This window comes from Lycium ferocissimum, chromosome 7, assembly GCF_029784015.1.
Source record: "Lycium ferocissimum isolate CSIRO_LF1 chromosome 7, AGI_CSIRO_Lferr_CH_V1, whole genome shotgun sequence".
Lineage (NCBI taxonomy): Eukaryota > Viridiplantae > Streptophyta > Magnoliopsida > Solanales > Solanaceae > Lycium > Lycium ferocissimum.
The window spans coordinates 17,445,159-17,456,817 of NC_081348.1; the positions used below are offsets into that span (position 1 = coordinate 17,445,159).

Here is an 11,659-nt window from a genome sequence, read left to right on the forward strand (position 1 = left end):
CCTACAATCAGCCACCATGACTAATTCCTCCTCATCCGACTCCACCAAGTCCTTCTTCCACCCAGCTTTGGCTGTCTCCAACATAAAAAATCACATCTCCATTACTCTTGAGATGGAAAACGTCCAATATGGGACATGGGCGAAACTCTTCAAAATCCACGCCAAGTCCCACAGAGTCCTCCACCATATCATTCCACCGGAGTCCGGGAAAGAAAAGGTGCCCAAAACCGATGCTGAAAAAGAGTTATGGTCGACTCTTGATGCCACGGTTCTTCAATGGATTTATGCTACCATCTCTACTGACCTATTGCATACTATCCTTGAACCCGACTCCACGGCCATGGAAGCTTGGAATAGGCTGCGTGACATATTCCAAGACAACAAAAATTCTCGAGCCGTCACTCTTGAGCATGAATTTTCTCACACTAATATGGAGGACTTCCCTAATGCTTCCGCGTATTGTCAACGACTCAAGATTCTATCCGATCAACTCAAGAACGTCGGTGCTCCAGTCTCCAACAACCGCCTCGTCCTTCAAATGGTAGCCGGACTCACTGACGCCTATAAGGGGGTGGGTACACTCATCCGTCAAAGCAATCCTCTTCCTCTCTTCTATCAAGCCCGTTCCATGCTCATTCTCGAAGAAACAGGCTTCACCAAACAGCTTGCCACGGGATCCGCTAATGCCATGATTGCGAGGGATTACGACGATAATCCCTCTTCTGAAAATAACCACCCAAACCGTCAGAATAACAGTGGTAAAAGGCATCAAAACCGCAGCAATAATGGTGGAAAGAACCGTGGCAGAGGCGGTGGCAATAAGAGCGAACAACCGAAACAAAGGGTGGTTTCGGTGGACGCGGCACTGGCAAGAGACCACCACGACCAAGAAGAATAAAGCGGCAAAGCAGCCTTGGACGGGGAATGCAAAGAATGGCAATGGGCCCTACATGCCGTGGCTTTGTGCCTCCTTGTCCGTATCCAACTACTCCACGGCCACGGACCAACACTCAACAGAGGCAGGCTGGCATACTTGGGCCACGTCCACCACAAGCTTACTCTATCGATGTTCAGCCCGCTCCAACCGACATCGAGGCAAAATACGCACACACTGGGCTCGCTCCTCCGGATGCAAATTGGTACATGGATACCGCAGCCACTTCTCATATGACATCCGCGCAAGGCAACCTCTCGTCTTATTTTAATTTGAGCAATAATCGTGGTATAATTGTCGGAAATGGTCATTCAATTCCAATTCGTGGTTATAATCATACCAACTTAGCTCCCCCCAACCCACCTTTAGCCTTAAAAAATGTTCTTCATGCTTTTCATCTTATCAAGAACCTAGTCTCGGTTCGAAAATTCACCATAGATAGCTCGCTTCGTTGAATTTGATCCTTTTGGTTTTTCTCGTGAAGGATTACCTGGACGGATGCGTCTAATGAGATGTGATAGTCGGGGCGAGCTTTATCCCATCACCACCACACCACCATCGTCTTTTGCAGCTTTAACTTCATCTATGTGGCATGATCACTTGGGTCATCCGGGAGCACATGTTTTCGACTCCCTTAGGCAAAATAAATTTATTAAATGTAATGGACCAATTAAGTCTCATGTTTGTCATTCCTGCACTCTTGGAAAACAGATTAAATTGCCATTTGTTGCATCTCATTCACAAATATGTATGCCATTTGATATTATCCATAGTGATCTTTGGACATCTCCGTTTTGAGCTCTTCGGGCCACAAATATTATGTTTTGTTCTTGGATGATTACTCTAATTTTTTGTGGACATTTCCCTTATCAACTAAGTCTCAAACGTTACCCACTTTCTTAGTCTTTCGAAATTTCATTCGCACTTAATTTGAACAGGAAATAAAGAACATTCAATGTGATAATGGTAGGGAATTTGATAACGGTCCATTCTGGGAGTTTTGTAAATCTAATGGCTTTTCTTTTCGCCTCTCCTGTCCTCATACCTCATCACAAAATGGAAAGTCCGAAAGAAAAATTCGAACAATAAACAACATGGTTCGTACTTTACTCACTCATGCGTTTTTACCTTCTTCTTTTTGGCATCATGCATTACAAATGGCCACCTACCTCCTGAACATTCTTCCTCATAAAGGATTAGCCTATCAATCTTCTCTCAAAGTACTCTATCACAAAGACCCATCCTATTCTCATCTTTGGGTGTTCGGTTGCCTATGTCACCCCTTATTCCCATCTAATACCATTAACAAGCTTCAAGCTCGTTCCACCCCATGTGTGTTCTTAGGCTATCCATCCCATCATCGTGGTTACAAATGTTATGATTTATCATCCAAGAAAATCATCATAAGTCGTCATGTCGTGTTCGATGAAACCCATTTTCCTTTTGCTAAGCTACATACTCCCTTAGATCGTCACCATTATGATTTTCTGGATGATGGACTCTCTCCTTATGTAATCCACCATTTAGCCTCGCAAAACAGCCCACCTTCCAGCAACCATACTCCGCTGCCTACTGGTCCTAGCAGCCCACCACCCACGGCCATATCTACCTCACCCTCAGCTGCTACCGCCAGCCCCCGTCCGCCACAGTCCACTGTCCTCTCCCAGTCCAAAAATCGATCACTAGGAGTCAACATGGTATTGTCAAGCCTAACTGTAATATCCCATATTTAATAATGGGTATTTTGGTGATTAGAAAAGAAAAACAAAAATATAGAAAACAAGCATATCTCTTACAAAGACCAAAAAGAGGATAAATAAATAAAATAAAGGAAAATGGGCCAAAGCCCAAAAGAAAAAGACAAGGACGAGAACTTAAAAGGGATTAGGGAAGGGAGTATTTTACATTATCAGTAGCCACCAACAGTGAAACCAACAAAACAAAGGAAAGCACCTTTTCACTGAAGGAAAATTACGGAAGAAGAAGAACAAGTAAGTCATACTTTAACTTGGTGAATTATGAGAGATTTCCTTCCTGTACCAACACCTAGCCTATCATTAATTTATTAGTTGAGTAATAGAAAAAGGGAGTATAATTTTTCCTTCTCGGTGTAGTGCAGCCATGAATTTGCTACAAAAATAAGTGATAAGTCATCACATTAAGGGGAGAAGTACTACTAGCAGTAAAGTAGCACAAGATATTTTTAATAAGTCAACTTTTTCTACCATTTAGAGATTGGAGTATCAATTTAAGAATAAATGTGGATCATGATCCACCTTCCATATCATCAAGATACTCCTACGTGGATTTATAAGGAATCACTGGTCAAAATTTCATGACATAGGCATATGGGGTTGACGATTAATTAATAGGATTGCACTGATATATTGGAAGCTTATGAAGCTGATATATGAATTAATTTTGTGATAACATAGGTAGTTGAAGAAGTCCTACAGATCTACGTGGTGACTGGTTTGGTATTTCGACACGAGTACTGTGAGTAGTAATCTTACCACAATTTGATTTTCATAACCTTCATGGTTTATACATGATTTTGAAGATAAAATTTGACACTGATGTTTTGAAATTGCATGTGGGACAAGTCCTTTACTTGATATGGTACCGAACAGTTTACTTAAGATGTTTGTTGGTTATTCTAAATGTTTTCACCGTTACTAGATATGTTTTACTGTTACATGAGATGGTTACCGTTATTTAAAATGTTCTCACTGTTACTAGACATGTTTTATTGTTACTTGAGATATGATTACCGTTTCGAAATGAAATTACATGGTTTGATAAGAATTGAAATGCCCTGTATTATTTTGAAAATGCTTTCATATGAGTATTTATTGTTTACAAAGAAAAGTATTAATGGGAGGAGACTTTGAAGGATCCCGTAGCTAACGGCGGGTTCGTTAGACCTGGTGCACCTTGTATTTACAGATTACAGTTATTGTCCTCGCTAGTGGGAAGGTAGAACTAGCATACATGCACAGTTTTTCCCTCGAGTAGGGACCTACAGTTATATTTGACTCCTTTTGGTCCATATGATATAGATTACATGATCCTTTCTTAGAAACCTCCCAGATATAAGAGTTGATATGACATTGTTTACAGAGTTTATTACCGAATTGTTAAATGATTTTTGCTTACATGAAAACCGACAAGATTGATTATTGCTACCGTTTTTGCAAAAAGGGCATTTATTTCATGATATTTTATGAATATTATATAAGCATGTTTTCTGACTTGTCCCCCAATAAAAACGGTTGGGGCTAAGTGTTATTACTCACTGAGCAAGCGTCTCACTCCTCGCTACTTTTTTTACAGAGATCGCAGGTGACATTGGTGAGGATTACGGTAACTAGAGAGCACGAGTTGAGAGTTCTTGGTGAGCCCCGCACTTGTCCGCATGGGCGAAGAGTCTATTATTTGTTATGGTCTTTTCTTTTGAACTATTAGAGTTGCTTCACAGTCATTTGATTTATTCCATGAGTATTCTTTATTTATTATAGACTGGTGACTAGTATTAGACGTTTTTCCCGTATTTCAGAGATGTTTTAGTATTATTACGTTGAAAACGGATTGATTGAGGATGATTGCATTTAGTTTGGTTTAGATTGGATATTTCTGTTGTTGATTTTGAGACAGGAAAGTTTTGGATAGTCATAAAAACAGGGAAAACTCTGGCTGATTTTCTGTAAATTCCCGTTAAGGCTTGCTTTGGGAATCCTACCCCATAGCACCGGTCATGGTCCTAAATTGGGTCATGACAAAGTTGGTATCAGAGCTTAGGTTATTCCTATGTGACTAATGGAGCACACGTTAGTAGTAGAATCTCAATTATGGTTATGTTGCCAGCCATTCCCATAATCGTGATTCTGCGAGAGCGTGATAGGATGTGTCTTGTCTTTATTTCTTATTCCTCCTTACGTGTGTGACGTTTAGGGTCAACTAGATGAATCTAACATTATTTATTTTGGTAATCAGATGGCTAACACTCGATCATCTTCTGGCGGAGCTAGGACAGTTGTTCCACAGCACCTAATGCCACCTCGGGTAGGCGACCACCTCCACGGCGGGGGCGGGCGGAGCTCACAGACGGGGCAGAGGTAGGGACCGCGGTACCACCACAAAGACCCGCAGTACCACTACGGGGACTATGAGGGAGCCCACTCCTGAAATGAGTGCTAGCCTACCTCCACCATCGCATGAGGGTGTCACTGCTGAGGCGCTTATATCTATGCAGAGAGTTATAGAGGGTTTGGCAGACAGAATGGATAGACAAGAGAGGATTCAGCAGCAGAATACTGCACCTGCTCAGACACAACCACATTCTCGGGCACCTGCACAGACTCAGACTTTTGGGAACAACGAGGTATCCTTGCAAGATTTCCTGAAGTTGAAATCACCAAAATTCACAGGTTCTGAGAATTCAACAGATCCTCAAGGGTTCTTGGATGGCTCACTTAAGGCACTACGCGCTCTCGGATGTTCCAGTGAGAGAGCCGTGGAGCTTGCATCATACAAACTAGAGGCCATGGCCTATACCTGGTATGAAACTTTGTTGCTAGGGAGACACACGGGGAGTAGCACCAACGATACGGGACGAGTTCACTAAGTTGTTCATGGATAATTTTCTTCTGACACCGAGATAGAAATATGCTAACGAGTTTGAGAGATTGGTTCGGACTCCGAGATATGGATGTATCGACGTATAACACTAAGTTTTGTAAGGGCGGCTAGATATGCTCCTTACTTGGTGCCTGATGAAGCAGCCCGAGTGCGGAGGTTTGTTGATAGGTTGGTTGGTCGTCTGTACAATGCAGTAGTCCCACAGATAAAGACGTTAACCTATTCAGAGGCAGCTGATCTTGCTAGAAAGATTGAAAACAAGGGATGCGAGGAACGTGCGACTACCAACGATTTATGTAAGAAGGCCCGGACGGGGGGGGGGATCTTTCGATGGGGCTTAGTGAAAATCGCAGAAAGGGAGGAATCGGGGACGAGAAAGCAACGGGGTTCTCGGATTCAATTTCACCCGGTACCGCATATAGACCACATCATAGACGGGGGTACCAAGGGGCCATCATCATCATCTTGCGGATATCGTAGTTCGGATGATGTATGCCACTATTCCATCCCGCAAGACTTGCGGCGGACCACGATTTGGGCCGGTGTCGTGTTTTGACTAGAAGGTGTTATCGGTGCGGCCTGGGACACCACGTGAGGGCCCGCCCTCGACCTCCGGAAATTCCGGCCGGGCTTACTGCTCGCTTAGGCGCACCTACTCGTGCTACTCGTAATAATTCGAGGCGCTGGGCGAAAAAACAAAGGTCGAGGTGTTGGAGATCGTGCTACTGGGAATCATGGACAGGGTAATGCTGGTAGAGGACAAGCGAGAGTTTTTGCACTTACTAGACAAGATGTTCAGGCCTCGAATGCAGTGGTTACATGTATTCTTTCGATTTGTTCATTTGATGCACTTGCACTAATTGATCCGGGATCTACCCATTCCTATGTGTCCCCGTACTTTTCTTTAAGGTTTGATAGACAGCCAGACATGTTAAATGATCCTTTTCTTGTTGCTACTCCTGTGGGAGCTTCTCTATTAGTTGAATATGTGTATCGTACTTGTCAAATTCGAGTTGAGGGTAGGGATACTCTAGCTAACCTGATTGTACTCGATATGGTTGAATTTGATGTGTTGATAGGCATGGATTGGTTATCTCCTTGTTATGCTACTGTTGATTGCAACGCCAAAATAGTTAAGTTTAAGATACCCAATGAGCCCACCTTTGTATTAAAAGGGGGTCAAATTCCAGAGGTTGGTAAAGTCATATCTTTTATGAAGGCTCAACGATTGTTGAAGAAAGGTTATGTAAGCCTCTTAGCTATGATAAGTGACACAGGAGAAGAAGCATTTAGCTTGGAGAATGTATCAGTAGTGAAAGAATTTTTTGATGTATTTCCTGAGGATTTTCCAGGATTACCTCCAGTACGAGAAATAGACTTCAGTATTGATTTGATACCTGACACATTGCCAATATCTAAACCCCCATATCGTATGGCACCGGCGGAGCTAAGAGAGCTAAAACAACGATTGCGGGACTTGCTAGATAAGAGTTTTATCAGACCGAGTGTATCACCATGGGGTGCGCCAGTATTGTTCGTAAAGAAGAAAGACGGGTCTCTAAGAATGTGCATCGACTACAGGCAGTTGAACAAGGTAACTATACGCAATAAGTATCCTTTGCCTCGTATAGATGACCTGTTTGATTAATTGCAGGGAGCTGTTCACTTTTCAAAGATTGATCTTCGATGCAGTTACCATCGACTTAGAATCAAACAAGAAGATATTTCAAAAACAACATTCAGAACTCGATACGGGCATTACAAATTCCTTGTGATGCCTTTTGGATTGACCAATGCTCCAGCTGCATTCATGGACTTAATGAATAGCATGTTCAAGCCGTTTCTGGATAAATTTGTGATAGTGTTTATTGATGATATCCTGATTTATTCTCGTAGCCAGGAAGAACACGAGAATCATCTTAGGACTGTGTTGCAGACATTGCGAGAATATGAGATTTATGCTAAGTTCTCAAAATGAGAATTTTGGCTAGCTCAGTTGAATTTTTGGGGCATGTTGTATCCAAAGATGGAATCATGGTGGATTCTAAAAAGACAGAAGCCGTGCAGAAATGGCCTAGACCTACTTCACCTATAGAGATTCGCAGCTTTTTGGGTTTGGCAAATTACAATAGGCGTTTTATGCAAGATTTCTCTCGAATAGCAGCTCCATTGACCAAGTTAACACAGAAAAATGTGAAGTTTCAGTGGACAGAGGAATGTGAACGGAGTTTTCAGAAGCTCAAGACATGTTTGACAACCGCACCGGTGCATTAGCCTTACCGGCGGTTACGGAGGATTCACGGTGATACGCGATGCTTCACGGGTAGGATTAGGATGTGTTCTCATGCAGAATGGTCGTGTTATAGCTTATGCTTCGAGACAGTTGAAGAAGCACGAGCAGAACTATCCTACGTTTTTAATAGACAATGGGAATATGAACAAGTGGAAAAAAGTTACGATTCAAAGTTGGGTTCATGAGTTAAATGGGTTTAATGAGTTAAGAATGATTAGTATTAAAAAATAAAATTTTAATGTGACATGGCATGCTAACTAGGAGAGAGGGAGGCTTTTGTAGTGTTTAATTTATTATGAGGAAAATAGTGATAGTTGAATGATATTATAGTCCTAAAAGAAACAAAAGTGATATTAGAAAGCAATTCTCATAACATGGGTGACCGTTAAGGGAATTAACTCATATGTGAGATTATACTGGGTATGTTGTTGTTGTTGTTGCTGTAATTTCGAGTCATGTCCCAGTGAAAATATAATCGAAGTTTTCTAAATGTTTAAAATGTCACGATTCAATAGATCAAATACGAGTTGTCACTATATATAAATTGAAGTCTTCACACATTTTTGTAAATTTTATGACCATTAAGGGCTTTTTCATGCCACTAAAACGATGATGTCATGGATAATGTTATAGTGGGCCCCAAAAAGCATACTCATACATATTTTGAGTCTTTTATGTGGAATTTTTTTAAATTTGTTTTAAACCATATTTTTCCTTAAAAATTTATTATAGACGTGTAAAGAATTATCGTGTCATTCAAATTATATCTTAGTATAGGCTTAATTATTGAATTAAAATATTATTATTATAATATTATTTAATATTTATTGATTTTTTTGGGTCAAAATTGAAAATTGTATTAACCAAATGTCATTTGTACACAGCCTGCTCGTTTGGACTATGGAGTCAGGATCCTCAAGAGTATAACTTATACAAAATCTATGCTATGTAAGAAGGCCTGTCAACTATTTAGCTAGTATCTTCTAGGGACTTTACTAACAAGGATAACTATTTAAGATTGCTAAACTGTCCTTCCATTTGCATTGCCTTTGGCCGACAGTATGCAGTTGTAGAACTATTTCTCTTGTCCTCTCAACGTTGCTTCTACTATGTTGTTGGAACCTTCTTGCATTTCTTTCCACCCAAACGTGGTAGACAGCCGCTGTAAAGACAAACCCCTATATGGCGGCCCATTTAGGATTTTTATTGTTCACTCGTTTAGCCATCCATCTAACTTCATCAGCCCATTCTCCAATCTGTTTCCTGATGCCTATCCAGTCTAGGAGGAATTGCCATATGGACTTGGAGTATGTGCATTCAAAAAACAAATGTTTATGTGTTTCTATTTCCCCAATCGAGCAGAGCTTGCATAGTGGATCCACTTGAATTCCCCGGGCAGCTAATCTACTAGTTGTTGCTAACCTGTTCTGTACTGCCATCCATAGGATAAATTGATGTCTGGGAATAACATCTTTGAGTAAAACTAAGGCTTTACATTGAACTTCGAAAGCTGAGGCCCGAAGGAGGTAGATGCATGTTTTATACTGAATTTCTCCCCTTTGTTGAATTTGTTCAGATCCTCAAGGTCATCTAACCAGTGTCTAGCATCAAAGATTTTTCTCACCAACCATGTTGCTTGCTTTGGTGTTGCCATATCCTTAATTTCTTTGCCTTTGATATAGTTTATGTGAAACCAAAGTACCCACAGCTTGTCCTTCTTTTTGGCAATGGCCCATGGGAGTTTCCTTATTGCTTCTCTATTCCAGTGCTCAAAATGTATGATGTTCAGTCCTCCAGTGAACTTTGGTTGACACAAGGTATCCCAAGCAATAGGAGCCTTCTTTGCATATTCATTAGATCCACTCCAGAGGTAGTTTCTACATACACTTATCACCATCTTGTGAATTTTTTTTTGGCAGTAGGAACACTTGACTCCAGTAAGTTTGCATTTCAAATAAACCACTTTTTATGAGTTGAAGTCTGCCTGAATAAGAGAGTAGATTGGAAGTCCAACATCTACTTTAGAGATCATCTGCTCAACTAGGGGCAAGCACTGATTGATGGAGAGCTTTCTGGACGATAGAGGGCTCCCAAATACTTAAATGGTAATGTGCCAGTTGCAAAGTGAAACTCATCAATCAGTTGTTGCTTCAATTGGTCTGTAACTCCAGCAATATATAAATTACTCTTTTCCATGTTTGACTTTAGTCCAGAGACTGCAGAGAAATGTTCAAAAGATTGCATCATAAGGTGTATTGAATTGCTAACTGCCCTGCAACACATCAAGAGATCACCAACAAAACGAACATGCATGATTTTCAGTTTGGCACATTTGGGGTGGTACTTGAATCCAGGAGTCTGATGTAATTGCTTCAAGGATCTGTTGAGATACTCTATAACCAAGACAAACAAATAGGGGAAAATTGGATCCCCCGTCTCAATCCTTTTTTTGCTTTAAATTTTGGTGCTAGTTCCCCATTTATCAATAGAAAATAGCTAACAGTGGTGACACTTTCCATGATCCAGTTCACCATTCTGAGAAGTATGACAAACTCAAGTAATAACTGCCTAAGAAATCCCCATTCCACAGAGTCATAGGCTTTCCTAATATCAACCTTGATTACACACTTAGGAGAAACTGTTTTCTGAGTGTAGCTTTTACAGAGTTCACTTGCCAGGACTACATTATCAAGAATATTTCTTCCCTCTATGAAAGCTGATTGCGATGGTCCTACCAAATAATCCACTATCAGTTTCAATCTAGCAGTTAGGACTTTGGCAATAATCTTGTATAAAGTAGAACAATATGCTATGGGCCTGAATTCCTTTACATATGTGGGATTGGCTACCTTTGGAATCAGAGTGACAGTAGTGCAGTTGACCTCTTTTAGTAGCTTATCAGACTCAAAGAATTGTGTTACAACTTTGATGACATTCTCACCTACCACATCCCAGTTTTGCTTTAAAAACTCTGCTGGATACCCATCTATGCCTGGTGCCTTATTAGATGGCTGATCAGCAACAACATCTATTATCTCTTGCCTGATAATTGGTAGCACGACTTATTGTTGTTGTCTAAGAGTTAAGCATGATCCATCCATAGCAATTGTAATGTCAGGTCCAGGAAAAGATGGAGCAGCTTGTCCAAGCAAACCCTGGAAGAACCCTCTGAATTCCTGATGAATAAACACTGGATCAGTTAGTCTAATATTTTATTCATTGCAAATGCTAGATACTTTATTTCTGGACTATCTGGCCTTGAGTTGAGCATAAAAGTATTTTGAATTTCTATCCCCAAGAGTAATCCATGTGGCTCTAGATTTTTGTCTAAGCACATTCTCTTGGATAGCATCCCACTTCTCAATCTGTTTGGTGATGGTTCTTTCCTCCTCTATAAATTGCTGGTTGAAATGGTTCAAGTTGAGTTTATCTTGTATAACCCTTAGTTTCTCTTTTAGATCCACCAGCCTAGTCTCAATGGATGAAAACTCTCTGTGTATTCCTCTAGTGTAAAGCTCTAGTAGCTTAAGCTTCCTTCAAATATGTCACGACCCAATTCACGAGTCGTGGTGGCACCTACACTATCCCTTCGAGTAGGCGAACCACATTACTAATAACAAGTTAAATAAGCGGAAAATTTATTTAAGAATAAGTTATCAAGTTTTAAATACTTATTATAACAAGAAATGTCACGACAATCCCAAAAATCCGGTCAAGTACAAGAGCGCTAACATAGGGACGTAATAGAAGTCCGAAAATACCCGAAGGCTACATATTGTCCGTCGAATACAAAA

At 40.7% G+C, this 11,659-nt stretch overlaps 1 protein-coding gene and 1 long non-coding RNA gene across 2 annotated transcripts; both read left to right on the forward strand.

Annotated features, from left to right (window-relative positions):
* Positions 1-12: 12 nt before the first annotated feature.
* Positions 13-898, forward strand: LOC132061981 (uncharacterized). Its single transcript, XM_059454648.1, has one exon. It carries the CDS (start codon positions 17-19, stop codon positions 896-898), a length of 882 nt encoding a protein of 293 aa, XP_059310631.1. The 5' UTR covers positions 13-16.
* A 1,924-nt stretch (positions 899-2,822) lies between these two features.
* Positions 2,823-4,642, forward strand: LOC132062568 (uncharacterized). Its single transcript, XR_009416209.1, has 3 exons — positions 2,823-2,925; positions 3,370-3,430; positions 4,268-4,642. It is a non-coding gene; the product is annotated as an uncharacterized LOC132062568 (long non-coding RNA).
* Positions 4,643-11,659: the final 7,017 nt, after the last annotated feature.